A 16,753-nucleotide genomic window follows, 5' to 3' on the forward strand; every position below is an offset into this window, starting at 1 on the left:
TCATTTTGGAATGTTTAAAAAGCATTCAGAAAAAAAAATTTTTTTTCTATAAAATTTCGGGGGTACCCCGTTTTACCTACCCTATCTATAAGTGTCAAAGTAACTGAGAGTTTTAAATAAATACACGGAACAAAAATTGTGGTTCTTCTAACCACAATATTGTAGTAAAAAATTTATAATAGCGAGTGCTCCAATATGTATAGTAAAGGATACTACATAAATAGTACTGACGTTACTACACGTGTGGTTAAGGTTGCTCTAAGTTGGAGTTGGCATTTTTTTACTCCAACTTGTAGTAACCTCAACTACACAGCTGCTGCTGTTGTGTTGTAACAACTACAATTTTTAACTTCCCGCTAAGAAAATTGCAAATTTTCAAAAAAAGAGAAGTTATTAGTTCCGGTCTGACTTTCGAAAATCGAGTTTTCATCAGATGTCGACGCTTTGAGGTCCTAGAAAGCTATTCTGACTATTCCCGGATGGACGTCCGTGTGTATGTGTATGTATGTGTGTGATCTTTTTTTTGTCCGACGATATCTTTGGAACGAATCAACCGATTTGAACGTACTTGGTGGCAATCGAAAGAGCTCACCAAGACTTAGAATTGATTAGATTTTGGGGTAGACCGGTCATGTAGTTTACAAGTTATACGAAGAATAAAAATTAAAAAATTTTTTTGTTTTTGGTTTTTTGTATATAACTCATAAACCACTTGCCCGATTTACCTCAAAATATAATCAGTTCTAACTCTTGTCGAGCTCTTTCGATTGCCACCAAGAACGTTCAAATCGATTGATTCGTTCCAAAGATATCGTCGGACAAAAATTATAATTTTGCAGTGAAGGTATGTGTTACCGGCCTAACAAATTTTTGAGCTCAAAGAGCTCAAAAATTTACAAGTAATAATGTTTCGGAGCTCCCTAAGCTCGAAATCAGCAGGAAGTTTTGAGGCTGGCCCGCAAGGTCAAGCGGTTTTCAAATTTTTTTTTCCGTGTAACTCATACATTTACACTGTTGGTGTTGTGACCGTTCTAATTTACACGTCCCAAAATTTAGCACCGTGCGTCGTGTAACTTTTACATCGGCAGTGTTGAAAATTTCAACACCAAACCATTTGCACCACACTACGGACTCAAAATTCTTTACAGTGTATACGTATTGTAATTCTTAATACCTTAAGATAGTTACAGTTAAAAATTTTGCGATTGTAATAATTACGATTCGGACATAGTAGAAACGACTGTAGGGACATATAATATCGTACGTATATCAATATATATATATACTCTATCAATACATCAGTATCAAGTATTATTTTGTAATTATTTTAAAGAGCCGTCGGCACTATACTCACTCACCTCGTCAACAATTCTATCGTAATAACCCCTGGCACCAGCCACATGCTAATACATAATGCCGATCAAACAACTGTTTAAGCATCAGCGTCGAGTTAAGTGTGCGCCCATTCTATTCTTTCGATGCTTCGACCGCGTTACCACTACTCTTGCTTATTGTGTCCCCCGTATGCTACTGGGTTCTGGCGAATTTATTGTCCAATTTCACTTGTCGTCTTATATACCTCATTCTTCTGACATTCCTCTCATCCACCTTCACTTGTAAAAAAATATATTTTATGTAAATAAACGTAATTTAAATTTTTTATCGAAAGTTTGCTAAAGTACTTATCAGATAAATTTAAAAAATAAATTATAATGAGTATTGTATTGACGAAGGGTCAATAATTTTTCAACGGTTGCTGAGCGTAAATCCCATTTTCGTGGCTCGCTGATTGAGGACAGATGCACGAGAAGCTGGGGCGAAGTGCACCACAGTAGTAGTATAGTGGATATAAGGGTACCTATACCCCTGTCATATACAATGAACACTGCTACGACAAAGGCTACGCACTAGCTCAACCCGTGTCTCACCCTCTCATTTTTATTTATTATTTTTTTATACCCATGTTCACTTACTCTTTTACTTATATTAACATTTAATTTTGTTTCTTATTATTTATTCTTTTCTATGATATATTCATCATAGTGGTACAGCTTTGATATTTTGTGGTTAAAAATCATTAATTAAAATAAATGTAAATTAATATTATCCCAAAATCTGTTGCGAGGATTTAGGGAAAATGTTGCGATTAAATGGTGGATTTAACAAACAAGATTAATTCTGGGGACAGCCTGATAATATCAAGTGAATCGATGATGTATTATACAGTTATACATATACATATAAATAATATAAATATAGCAGTAGATTAAATAAAATTGCCAGCTGTCCGCAGACTTTTCTCTACATGCAGTCATGAATTAAATAAAAAAAAAATAATTGCTAAAAATATTCATCGAATTTGTGATACAGTTTGAGGCTGAGATCTCGGTCATAGTCTCCTCGTTAGTGGTGTTGTCGTGGCATATGCGCGGACGGCAGACTCCATATGGGTCTAAACTATATACACACCAATAGCCCTAACAGAGAGTAGATATATGGACGCATATACAATCAATGATGATCGACTTTACTCCCCTTCAACTCCATATATGTGATGTATTTACTCCGGGTTTATTTTAGCTTTTGTTAATCACCTGTAATATTTTTATCACCAATCAACACACCTTTAATAATCAGTAGTGTTACCTGCTATAAATACCTGTTAGTCAATCAGTGAGTTTATTTATACATACGTATGAATATACCTTTAATAACAGGTTGCTTTGTTAAAGTGCTGTCGATACGCTTACCCGGGATTGCACAGATGGCCCGTTAATCTCATTGAAAACTCATGAGGACTCTGGCTTGGATCACTGGGGACCAGCGACCATATGTCCGACGTAGCCGCATGCCGTGTATATATATACCATGCGTTTTTCACCCCCTGCTTGTCTATCCACAAATGATTCCAAGGGGGTCGCTTTGACCTGAAAGACTAAAAAAAATAAAGAAAGTTAACAGTGAATGAAATAATAATAGCAGGTTAATTATTGTCATACTAAATCGGCTTTTGGGATCAAAGCGACGCATCAGGTGCACTAGTAAATAGCAAAATCGAGCGAACGTAACAAATAGTAGTTGGTTATAACTACTATGTATATATAAGTTGTGATGATGTCGAGGGACGAGGATATAAGTCGTAGTTGTAGCTGTAGTCGTCTTAATCGAGCCAGCGTCTCGATATCTCGAGGGAATGTTGGAAGAGAGAATCAAAGTCACATCTGCGGAGAATGTCGCAAGAAAGACGAGCGTAGCCCCGATCGATTTGTTACAAGATTGATGACGACGCGAATCGAGCAGTGATACGATTTCCAACGTCGCGACGCTGAAGAAAAATTTTCAAGTGTATATGCTATTATCAATATACATAGATATATATTTATATAAATGTACATATACTTACATAAGTGTATATGTATATATAGTTATTGGGTATGTTCAAGTTGGCCCGGAGAGTTAACGCGCGCGGTCACGGTCCGTAGAAACGACAGAAACGACGTGGCCTCACCCGAAAGAGAGGAAGGGTGTTGCTCACCGGAGGAGAAAGATCCGCATAGTGAGAGCAGGCGGCATTTCGCGACGAGCGAGCTAAGTGCGGGATTATGCAAAGCACCGGCCATACAGTATAAAAATACGGAGCGACTCTACGCCATCTTTTCCGGGACATTCTAATAACTTGCAGACTCTCCACGCAAAAGGTTCTATAAGATATAGATATGTATATAACTATTTACCATATATCTATATATATATAAGTATAAATATATACTCATATACATATTCCTTGTGTACATTTATACATGTACTTGTATATTTATGGTCAATATGAGCTTCACCGCCAAAATTTTACATTTTCCTGTGTAGGTACATATAATTGTCCTGGTGTTTGTCTCAAAGAGTCATGAGTGTTGAATACATATAGAACGTTTACGTTACATTGTAATCGGGCGCACGTGCCATTGCGCGCGTCCTCCACTCACTCACGATAGACGATTAGCTGCTACACGGCAGCTATTATGCGTTCACGCAACGCATAATAATATAATTTCGCCGCGACTCCGCGGTTAAGATAACACATTAACTTGAATGTTCTTATAATTCAAGTTTCATTCTGAGAGTATTATATTTAACTATTTTATTGTGCAAGTATATATATAAGTAAAGTAAAATACTTGATGAGAATAAGTAATTAATGTACTTGGAATAAAATTTTATCAGATTTCACGGGTTTAAGTCATTAAAAGTTTTTCCACTTGTAACCGATCACTTGGAGACATTGATGTGTTTTCTATTCCCCACAGAGATCGCTTTAGCCTCGAGGCTATCAGGGAGAAAAAAAAGAGTATATATAAGAAGAAGAAGAAGAAGAAGCCGACGAAGAAGAAGACGATGATGAGAAAAGTATAGAAGTAGCCAGTGTGTTGTTTTACTTGTTCTAATTTAACTTTGTTCATCTCTCTCTTACACTCTGATGTGTGCCACAAGTCAGAATGATTGATTAGCGGAAAGGGACGGATAAGCTTGACGCCAGTTGCACTGAGCGCGTGATGATGACTATAAACGCCACCAGTACATTACACCGAGAATAGCAAATACGATCGGGTTAATACGCGGTATGGAAAAAAATAAACAAAAAAAAAATTGGCTGGCTTGGTGGGTCGGGTGGCCGGGAGCAACGATGAAAATATTCTCGATCGTTCGTCAGCATGAAATATGGGATCCGGCGAGTGGGTGCAGACCGGGTGCTAGAGAGAGAATAGACAAGAAGGCTGTACTAGTATATAGTTTAGTTTATGAGTAAAAGTGAGATAATAGATCGAATGAGATGAGAACAAGTAGTTGTGTGTTTCATCGGGTTGCCGGAAGGCAAAGTGTATATACGAGTAGAGTATTTCGTTGCGCAGCATAGAAGGCGCAATGAATCCCGCGAGCTGGTGGTTGCACATGTGTCGAACCTGAAATATGTAGGCGTGGCCTCCTGGAGCTAGCAGACGCATCTCGACTGCTGAATATGTTCACCCCCCGATAACGCTCCACCCTCGAGTGGGCTCGGTGAAGCTACTATTGGTCTGAGCCACCCTCGACCGCCTCCACCTGACGCTTCTACGAAACCGCGATCCGATTCCAGAGAGAAAGGGCCAAAGTCCCGGCTAAATACTGAGCTGCGCGAGCGCGCTTCAACATTCGAACGTGGTCTGTCCGCGGTCGAACCTCGCGGAGATTGTACATTACACTTTTGCTGTTGCTCTTGACACTATCGCACGTTATCAATTAACATCTGCTACCTGTAGTGTTCTGTTCTTCAAAAGGTAAATTTATTTATCATCATATAAAACAAACAAAAATTTTGTTTTTAATTTTTTACTCATCAGTTACTAGTTTTTTACTAATTATTATTTTTTATTTTTGTGACAGGTTACGTATGTAAAACGTTATCACGCCACGACGTGCTGGCCTCACAATGACAATGGAAGATCGTTCGGGACCAGGCATCGATCGTGCAGACGGTGCAGCATCAACCGCTCATTCTGGTACAACTCAAATAAAAACTGCATCAACCGATGGCATACCTACAGACGCATCTTATCCAATTCGTCGTAATGGAAGTGCTAACAAACGTTCATTTGACGTTGCCTTTTTAGTCGCACCGGATGAAAAATTAGCACGTCGCCAAAATTTACCACTAATAATTGATCACAGGCATAACATTGAAAATCGACAAAGTCCAGGATACGTATCAGCTAGCGCAGCGATTGCCGACTTACGTCAGCCAGTTCAACCTGCCGGCAGTGATAGATCAAGCCCGGGTTCGTCATCTGCGAGTCCACCTGCTGCTTTTCGAAGAATTAGCCACTCTCTTCACCTTCAAGAACACCGGCCTATTCATCCGTCGCCACATCATCAAGAAGATTCACTTGGTCCATTGCCAAAAAGTGCTTTTACCAAGGTCAGCTGTCTAAATTTTGACGAGTCACAGGGAACATCTCCCCGGTCTTCAATTTCACCAGACCGTCCTAGTTTCCGAAGCAGCGTTAGTCCACCTGGAGGACCACCAATCAAAGCCTTCAAGTATGGTACCTTTGCTGCGGCTGCTGCTGCTGCCGCTGCCGCAGCCGCTGTAACAACACCATTTCCTTTTCTCGTAAATTCAGCAAATCCCAGTGAATCTGCCGTCCAAACAAATATCCCAACATCTGGATTGGTTGAGAATTTAAAAATTGGCGGAAAAATAAACAGTACAATTGAATCATCATCATCATCATCATCATCGTCAGTAGCTTACAGAGCTTCTAATGAATTATCGCCGGCAGCTGCAGCAGTGTATTCAAATCTCTCGTACTCACCAATTTCTGTGTTTCCCGCGCCGATGTCTGAAGCACTAGTACGACCACGGCACTTTCTCGGTGTCTCTGGAGTGACAGGTGTTGCTGGGTTACTGCCACCGTCATTTGCGCTCAGTCTACCGGCGCAAAATGTATGTGCCAAGTGCAATTTGTCGTTCCGCATGACTTCAGATCTCGTTTATCACATGAGATCCCATCACAAGAATGAAAGTGTTGGTGAGGCAGCACGACGACGGCGTGAAGATAAACTCAGATGCCCGGTGTGCGATGAAAGTTTCCGTGAGAGACATCATCTTACAAGACATATGACGGCACATCAGGACAAAGAGAGTGACGCAATTGTTGAGCAACAGCAGCCGCAAGTTCATTCAATACCAGCTGTCAAAAGAAGTACTGGTGGAGCTGTTGTCCACGGTGCTGCCAAGTGACGACGTAAGGTCTCGTCGTCGTTCTTCATCCAACCATAGACCGTCACAAGACCTTGATAAAAGAAAAATTAATAAAATTAAAAAATTACATAAATAAATAAGGATCTTTACATACTACGATCATTGCAGTATATATGCAGTTTAAATAGTGTATACTCATTATTTAGTTTTACGGACTGTATTCAAAATAATGCGAAAGCGCGAATTCTCCCGCTAGTCAATATTAGGATAAGAATCAATGAAAAAAATAAATAACATTTAAAATTAAAATAATAAGAAAATGAATAATGTAATACTTAATTCAGATATCAATTATTAATGTAACAGTATTATAAATATTAATTAACGTACATCAAAACGGGTTCTCTCTTTATAGAATTTGAAATACCGAGTATCCGGTCCTCGCGCACACGGGACAATCTAAACAACGTCGATAAATCGTTGATCGTAAAGCGTAACCGCGTCACACGTAAACCAGCCGAGCACGCATAATGGTAGGAAACAATGAATGCCATAATCGGAAACAGTGCCGGTTTGTTATCTGCCATTCGCACCCCATTTAACTTGAAACGTTGAATCGGTCGGCGCGCGTTGCGTTACTCGGTCTCCTCGCGTTTTAAATACGTATAGCGACCTTTGCGACCCCGCTTGCTTGCACCCTCGCATGTTTATCCTTCCTCTCTTTCTCTTTCATTGTTCCCCATTATCTTTCTCATTTCTATTGGCTACTACTGACACTCGATACGAGTAGTTAATCGTAGCATCCTATTACCTTTATAATTTATCACTGTCCTACTGTGTGTCGCTTTTACAATCGCTGTCATCGCCTCAACGTTATCGACACAACCTACTGTTAATTATACTATAATGTAGCATATATATATTTATATATATACATATGAATGTATATTTTAGCTTTATTTATTTTTTTGTTAAATATTTTTAAGTATTTTATTTTTCAATAGGTCAGTAAAATATTGACCATTTAATTATTATTAAAGACTTTTAATGTAAATAATATATAAACATTGTAAATAATTAACACACATTGTATATGTATGTAGAAATCTTCATTGTTAATTAATTTAAAATAAATAAAAATATGTCGATAAATATAATTAAATATAATCAATTGTTTTTTTTTATCATAACAATAAATATATAAATTATTTTATTAATATTTATTTATAATATATATATTATAAGTGTAGTATAACAATAAGAATTAAGTAAAAAAAAATTTTGTACCTTTCGGTGCAAGAAAAGGAAATCACAAATAAAAAGTCTTATATACTCCGACGACAGTTCTCTCACGAACCGTTAAATCACCGCCAATCCGATTACGTCCAAAGCAGATATTAATTTCTGACCATTCTCCATCTTCTTCGTGCCGTTTTGCGGGCTCTTACTTTCGCTTCTATTGGCTCTGAAAAGAATGAGGAAAAAAAGTAATAAAAGAATTAAAAAAATAAAAAATAAAAATAATGACAATTTTTCGATTAAATATTGAAACTTGGAGGCTGGTGAGAAAAATTATTATCAATAAATTGTCACAAGCGCTATCAACTTTCTGAATGTGGACGACAAGAGGGTAGAAATATCCTTCGTGTCGAAAAAAAAAAAATCCGTTTAAACGGGATTCCACTAAACGGATATCTAATCTTATAGGAGTGGTTATATAGAGGTTTGAGACCGCAACAAATGTTGGGCATCGATGTTATGTACACCTCTATACTTTCTGAGAGAGTATATAGTCCACTTGAAAGCGTACGACAGTTGAGTATAATGGTGGTACGGTTGGTAAGCTTCAGCTTGGCCTCGGAGTAAGTATACTTACCCTCTGGCCGTGCTCCATAAAGATAAATAAGATGAAGCGACCCCTCTACCCACCCTTACCTACCCGTCCTGCATCCTGGCAACCCGATGATGGCCAGGAATATAATAGCTGTACATAGATATATGGAGTTATTAAATAGACAAACTGACAAGTATAACTAGAAATGAAAAGAGACGATGGGTAACAAGGAATAGTGTCGTGAAGCGACTAGAGTGAGTTTAGTTTTGTCCATTATACGTTAACATATACAAGGAGATTGGAGCTAGGAATTGGAGAATGAACGAGAGAGCAGAGAACCGAGTAAAGTGAGCAAGACATGAACATATCACGACACTTTTTCCCACATCATCGTAGCTGTTCAGGACGCGAAGCGTACAGTGTATCGAATTGTCAGGAATCGCGCATGCTTCTTCTCTCGCCGAAATAATGACGATGTCACCAGGGCCCGGCCCGGGATTCGCTACGCTCGCCTTGCAGGCCACGTGCCCAAGCGGATTGGATGCGGACATGCTAATATGGCGCCCGTTCCAAAACATTAACTTTCATACTGCACACCGTAAACTCAACGATTTGACTTTTACAAGCCAAAAACACTATTGTAACTGATAGATCTTCATGCCATATTTATTAGACTCTATTTGAATTCTCTCAGCACACAAACTTGACATACCTACTACCTCTCTTATATATATATATATATATATATCTATAAATCTATACTCATATATACTTATTCACTTTTGTCATGCTGTATCCAAAAGTCACTGGCAATACAATAATTTAGGTTCATTTATTTATTAGCTTCGTAATATAATAAGCCCAGAATATATATATAGATATATGTGCCTGTGAATAGAAGAGGGTAGAGCGTGGGTGTGTGAACACACTCACAGTGGAGTGATTAAAAACGGAAGTACTCGTCGCGTCTATTCGGTGTAGCACTGGACGCGGAAGAGCACACCTCCACGGCGAGCACCTTGATTTACTGGACGATATTTCCTCGCTTGGTTCACGCCTGACAATGGGCTTGACATTTCATTTCGTTATAATATTTTGCTGTTATACATACACCTATTCTCGCTCATTCACTCGCTCACTCACTAGTTCACCCTTTACATTTAAAAATATATCTCCTGACAATTGTTTTGTATAATTTTTTCTCTTTTGAACGAGTATATAGCAAACCAAAGTCGAGATTAATCAACAAAAATCGCGACTACCACAGAAGTCGAGAGATCTACATAATAGAGAGGACATGTGACAATATAAAAAAAGAAATCAACCGCCAACTCCGAGTGAGGTGTCACATAAAATCTCTCATACACACACATACACACACAAAGACGCATAGACACGTACGTGGGGGAGAGATAAATGATACTGAAAAAAGCACCGAGTGAGTTTTGAGCCTGCTCAAATATGTCTAACCGCGAAGGCAATAAAATACCTTTATCTTGCTCGTGCCATTACCCCTTGATTCGCCGTGAGAGGGGGCGCCTTGGGGGGCATAGTAGGAGGGGGTGATGCGGTGAGAGTCATTCCAATTTACATTCCTATCGCGGGGGCTTTCGTAAAGATAAGTCCATTTAAATAAATTAGTAATGCTATCTCCGTACGCGGCTGCCATAGCCGAAGAGGGGGATTAAATGATATTTTATCAATTTTCACTGTGATTCGTATGGTGCACCGATAAACATCCTCTCGTGCCATCTCTCAATGCAATATATAACTGAAAAATAAAAAATATATAAATAAAAAAAAGCGATTCATATCACATTTGTATATATCCAACATACACGACCTCATTTATAATAGTAATTCGATATCTAATTTTAAATCACGCGCTATAAAATAAAGGTGCAGAGAAATAAGCGTGTATATATATATATATATGTTTAGACCATAAAGAAAAAGAATGAATTCATGTTCTCGTCCCCTACGTACCCACGTACACTAGTCACGGAGAATGGGACACGATATAATGGGGCATAACAACGGCGTTAACACATCCCTCTCTCTCCTTCTCTTCATCATCCTCCTCTTTAACCTCTGGACCACTAAATAAACGTGACCGCGAGTTATATACCTGACTATAACCACCTAAAACCCATCTACCACAACGCCAAACTTTTATTCGTTAAGTAATTAGCAGGCCAATATAAAAAACATTAAATTTAAAATAAAAAAAAAATAAAATAGAAAAGAGAATAGTATAAAGTACACGGGACGGGCGGTAATTTCTGTGGCGTTGGACAAGTTGAACAATCGACGATTCCCGGTAGCAGGCGGCAAGCAAGCGAACAAGCGGTCTGCACTCAACTTCAGTAGCACACTCCACCTCCCGTCTAATTCACATTATTTTAATTCATATGGTAATCGCGCTACAAAGGAGCGAGTTACGGGAAAACTTTGCGAACAATGCGAGGAACCTTCGGGAAGTGAAGGTCGTGGGGATGAGAACTAGACTGGCTTGGTTACTGTTCCTCTCTATAGATATGTATATGCATATAATGTTTGCATATATATGTCTATACATAGATTTTGGTACATATATGGCTGCTTGGTCTCTTGTATCCTCTCTTTCGTACTCGTCTCATATCAAAAGGGTATAATATACTGTGAGGACACGAGAGAAACTACATGCGGTCGAACGGGTGTGAACTGTATCGGATTTGGTCCCTAGTCCTCTGGACTTTGGACGTACGATGTGCTTATACAGCCCGTGTGTTATCGACAAATGTTGGCGTCCACGGGACCGGAAGCTATTTCTACGAAATGTCCCTTTTATCATTCTCTACAAAACTGAATATATATATGTGTGTGTATGTATGTGTTACCATGATTATTATATATTTTACCATTTTAAAAAACTACTGAATTATTTATACTACTGTATTATTAATATTAAAAACGCGAAACGTTAAATATTTATAAACTTTTTTTGTATGTCTTATTATTTTTTTAACAGAAGACATATGGAGAACCGGGATAATTATTTTAAAGTGTGTCGGTGTTGAAAGCTACCAGTGACCGCACATATATTTATTATAACGCTGGCTATAAAATTGACCAAGCAGCCATATGCAACTGCCGGGGACACGTCGTCTCATGCCAGCACACAACAGCCGGAGTAACTCCGCATTACAAATTTAATCTTACAAATGGATCCCGAAAACTTGGAAACAATGGAATATATATGTATATCATATTGATGTAGCCAAGGCGCGTACGGCAATATTGTTATAGAACCGATCCATATTCTTGGCAAGGGGGAAATAGAGCTGTGCCAGCTTAGCGTAGTAGCCCAGTAGTATAACAGTAGGTGCGGTAGTCTCTCAACTATACAGCCAACAGAGAAATCAGAAAGATAAAGAGAAAGAGTGTATATGAGTGGAGAGACACTCATCTCGTCTACAGCTAGTAGTATATGTATATGTATATAGGGGCGACGAGGACGTGGGTTTAAGGGTGGTGACGATTACGATTCTCATTTCACCCACGATAGCTATATATCTATGACGCACATATCTGTGTACTTAGATATATATATGTATCAATTATATATACTGTGTATCATCGGATCTAACAAATCTTTTTTGTCAAGTTATCGTCTAGATTGATTACACCATTGCCGAAATGCCTATTACTTAAGACTATCATGACGATGTATATATTAATATATATATTAGAGAAAAAGCCAAAAAAATCTTTTATTTTAAGATATGTGTGGAAGTATATATAATACCTAAGTAAACTTATATGAGTCGGTTTTCTCGTGCTCTCTCATTCTCTTCTTCTTCTTGTCGGTTGTCGCGCGAGAGAGACTGGATTAGCATAAATATCGTCTCCGCCTTGCACGGCGAAGTGGCCGTCGTTTGTCATCGTTAGCAAAGCACACGCTTCCTGCGGGCTCTTGTGCCGGAGTACGTAAAGCTGTGCAGACTATCTCTTGAAACGACAACTCGACTCGTTCCACGTCTAGAAATTATTTATTTAGTCATTATCATTCTTATTATTCATGTGTTAATATCATTGTCATTAATATTATTACAATTGTTATTATGATAATTTCATTGTAGTGAGTGAATTGTGTATAGTCATCATGAGAAAAAGAGTATGAAAAAGAAAAAAAAAAAAGTGAAATCGGCCGAACCGAATCCACTTACTTTTTAGAACCCTTGTTCCTCCATCTCACTATCCGCAAGTCCCCCTTCGACTATTAAATACTAATTCCATTATAGCCGCACCGGCAGAAAGGAAGGGTTGGCATTCTCCGTTATACTACACTCACTCATCGCATATCTCTGACCCATATTTCATACAGCAAAAGCTTTTCAATCTGAGAAAATGTTCACAGTAGTAAGAGAAATCTATGCTCGCGATTTTCAACACTAACTCTCTATACTCTACGATGGAGTTTCAGGGCATCAGAGAATCATCGAACCGATTCGCCGATTGTATAACTTCTTGTTCGCGATAAGCCCACGCTCTCTACTGTCATCGTAATATTACCTTCTCTCTTTACTTGCCGATGCTGATATGCAATCGCGTAGAAATAGCTGATAAGCCACAATTTCAATTAGTACTCACACTTCCACTGATCCTGTCTTTCTAAAATATTACTGTATTAAAAGATATTGCTATACTGATTTTTATTATATGAGAATTACTTACGTACTAAAATACTAACACTTTAGATTGTTTCATATAGGAAATATAATAATAGTAATATATCTATGGGTACTGGGTTAAAGTGTCGGCGAGATGATCGAGAGACAGGGAACAGAATAGATGGGTTCAATCTCTAAAAGCCTCTCGTAGAAGCGATGGGCGTCGTTGTCGTCGTTTTCGTCGTCGTCGTCGTCGTCGCAGCAGTCATAGTCGTTGTCGTCGTACCAACTCTTCTCTTTTACACGCCAATATTCCGACATTCTGGCGGGGTTGGAAAATGGACATACTCACTGCAACATACATGTATATACCACCAGTACCATCGAAGAGCTCTTTCTCTCTATACGAGTCATACGCCAATAATCGCAATAAAGTCATTTTCACGACGACCATTTACGATGAATCGTTTTACAACTGGCGCTTGGTGATTATGACCGGGAGTTGAGTAGTTCAACGATGGTTATACTTGTCTACATTGTAAAACGACCTGTGAAAACTAGTTAGCCAAACTGCCTCACTTTAAATAACGACAAACATTTATTTTACCACAATCGCCGTTCATCCACTCGAACGATAGTTATGTTTTATTTTTTATCTTTTTTCTTATAACTTACTCATCTCGAACTCTCTGTCATAACACCTAATATATATATAGAAAATGTATATCCTCCGCGTGGACGCCCGGGGGCCGCATTGAAACCACCTCATTATACGATAGGGTCGCAAACTCAGAGCTAGTTCAACAATTTGTTTTCTAAAAATTTAATTTAACCGGTAAATGTCTTGGCAAGTTGACTTTTACCGTGTTTAAGTGTCTATGAAAAGTAAAGACGAAAGAGAAGGAGAGAGATAAAGATAAATAAGGTAAAGAGTATATTATATATACTGCTTAGCTAAAGCAGATGACACGTTCACGTTCACATGACGATAAGAAAGTACTATACATTATTATTATACATATAGATATTAAATGAGGGTGTGAGACAGAAGAAGAGGTAAGTACATACCAAGATGCAGCACGCTTTATACATAGTGTATTATATAAACTTATATACGAAACACGAAGGAACTGGTATACGGCAATCAGGCTTTACGATCCTGCGCATGATAGGAGACCAAGTAAAAGCACACTCTCTACGCCAGACGCATAACAAGATTGTGAGTGTATCTCACTTGCGCTTGTGTCCTGGGAAATACAAGTTACAAGTTTAATTAAACAGGCTGGGTTATAAAATTAAAGGAACGCTCAAGAAACACCAAAACCACTTGTTCAGAGAGGAGGCTAAGCTAAAGACCCGGGCCTCTTAATTATTCTTCATCGAGTTTTCAAATCTTAAGTTGCTTTTTTTTTACTGTTATCAATTTTCATTTATTTTATCTTTTTTAACTTGCATAATATTACTGATATAAACTTGACCTGTAATTATTATTATTGTTATTGTTTTTATTGTTATTGTTATTATTATTATTTATCAGAAGCCTAATATACTTTATCTTACTCTCTCTTTCTACTGGTGCAACTACACATCCATTAGCATGCAAAGTTTTCGCCTCTGGTGTAACCGAGCATTTACTCTACCTTTTGATTTATCTATCGAATATGCCTCTGCAACGTTCAGCTTTTGCCGGAGGCTACCCTCTTTACAACACTTGTTATATAGAACCATGTAGATGCCCTTCGTTTCTCTTATGCCTGTTAAAATAGAGAGGGAAAAAAAAATCAAATTGCTACCTTTATTTTTTAGTGATGGCTTAAAAACGAAAATATACAGACCGCATAGCTGGTGTTTAGCTGATGATTTTATACCCTTGTTCGTGATGAATATAAAGTTATATACATATCGTTTTATATGTATACGTAATAGGCAATTTTCTTGCGGTTACGCCCGTGTTAAAATATGTATAGTGATTTTGAGTTAAACCACCGCCAACATTGTTAATACGCCGGAAGAGTGGATGCCCAGGAGGGGAAGCTGTTACTGAATCATTTGCATCGCATCGCGACAATTTAGTTAAACCCCGGTGTGTATCCGAAACTTTTATCTTTGTTTTTATAAACATTTTTTATTTTATCATTATATTTTTAATAATTCTATGCATTTAACTTTTAATTTTTAAAGAGAACTAGAATAAAAATAAAAATTTGCTTTTACAGATATTTTTTCAAACATCAACATGTACATAAAAAAAAAGATTTCTTGGCGCAAGAAATATTTTGCATTATAAAATGAAAACAAAAATTTTGATAGGACTAGAAAAAATTTCTTATACCAAGAAGTATATTGAAAGAGAGAGGAAAGTGGTATGGCTTGAGTTGGGACATTGTGAAAAAATTCGTATATACGCGATTGAAAAGGAGAGAAAGTTATGACTACACTGAAAATCATTACACGGAGAAAAAAATATCGCAATTAGAACGGCCCAATGAATCATGTACATATTGTAAAGGGAGTGATCTGTATAATAATTCGTAAATATTTCTAATGATCAATTGGAAAAAAATAGTACATTACGTACTTTCGCGAAATCGAAGTGTTTGAATTTTAAACACCTAAGTGTTTTGTTGCCATTTAAATACGTTGTAGTCACTTTCTACACACTTGCAAACGTTTAGAAAGTGACTACAATGTATTTAAATAACAATTAAACACTTAGGTGCTTTAAATTTAAACATTTAGGTGTTTTAAATTAAAACACTTTGATTTACAGTGCGTGTCAGCCTTAGTGACAATATTACGCGGGTTGCAATGTTCTATTATTTTCCCGTATTGCATATAAAATTTTTTTCGCAATAGAATGGAAAATTCGATCAAAATAAAAATAAAAAAATTAAATTTAAGCTGAAAAGGTATACCCAACTTCTTTCTCGCAACCAGAGTCATGAAAAGAACCATCTTTGTTGCACTCGTAGAGTACATCAAAATTTCAAAACGATTTTTTTTTAAGACAAATTAGAATTTTTGAAAATTATAAATTTTAAGGTTTCGAGGTTTTCGAAAACGCTAAAAATTCTTCGTTTGAGATTTCCAATCTAAATCAATAAATTAAATTTAATCAAAAATTGTATACCTTACTCCTTAAAATCTCAGGTTAGGAAAAAACTAAACTTTTTTTTTTTTATTTTTTAAATATCAGGAACACTTCCCCTGATAGCCAAGTTGGCACGCAACTTGTCGACAATCTACTGCTGCAACCTGTCACCAAGTTGGCCGCAAAAATTGGCCTTTCCATAAGTTGATCTCAACTTACCGAGAAACTTCCCGAATAGCACGAGTTGTTCGTCAAAAAGTTGGTATTCATTAGTTTGCAACCAACTTGACGACAACTCTAGCTTTTGCAACTTTTGGCTACAGGTTACCGCCAACATTCTGAGAAAGTTGGCGCCAGTGAAGAGCCGCAATTCGAAAACAGGTTTCTGAGAAAATTGAAGACAACTTTCCGTCAACTTATGGATTGCCTACTTTTGGCCACAA

General features: G+C 37.6%; 1 protein-coding gene and 1 long non-coding RNA gene across 2 annotated transcripts; one reads left to right on the forward strand and one right to left on the reverse strand.

Annotated features, from left to right (window-relative positions):
- Positions 1–1,787: 1,787 nt before the first annotated feature.
- Positions 1,788–16,536, reverse strand: LOC130676123 (uncharacterized). Its single transcript, XR_008991382.1, has 8 exons — positions 16,350–16,536; positions 15,055–15,404; positions 14,860–14,973; positions 12,355–12,587; positions 8,021–8,198; positions 6,345–6,824; positions 2,751–2,935; positions 1,788–2,594 (listed from the first exon to the last, which is right to left on the reverse strand). It is a non-coding gene; the product is annotated as an uncharacterized LOC130676123 (long non-coding RNA).
- Positions 5,150–6,772, forward strand: LOC130676122 (transcription factor Sox-1). Its single transcript, XM_057482119.1, has 2 exons — positions 5,150–5,309; positions 5,416–6,772. Exon 2 carries the CDS (start codon positions 5,462–5,464, stop codon positions 6,770–6,772), a length of 1,311 nt encoding a protein of 436 aa, XP_057338102.1. The 5' UTR covers positions 5,150–5,309; positions 5,416–5,461.
- Positions 16,537–16,753: the final 217 nt, after the last annotated feature.

The sequence above is a fragment of the Microplitis mediator genome, chromosome 10 (assembly GCF_029852145.1).
Source record: "Microplitis mediator isolate UGA2020A chromosome 10, iyMicMedi2.1, whole genome shotgun sequence".
In the NCBI taxonomy this organism is placed as follows: domain Eukaryota; kingdom Metazoa; phylum Arthropoda; class Insecta; order Hymenoptera; family Braconidae; genus Microplitis; species Microplitis mediator.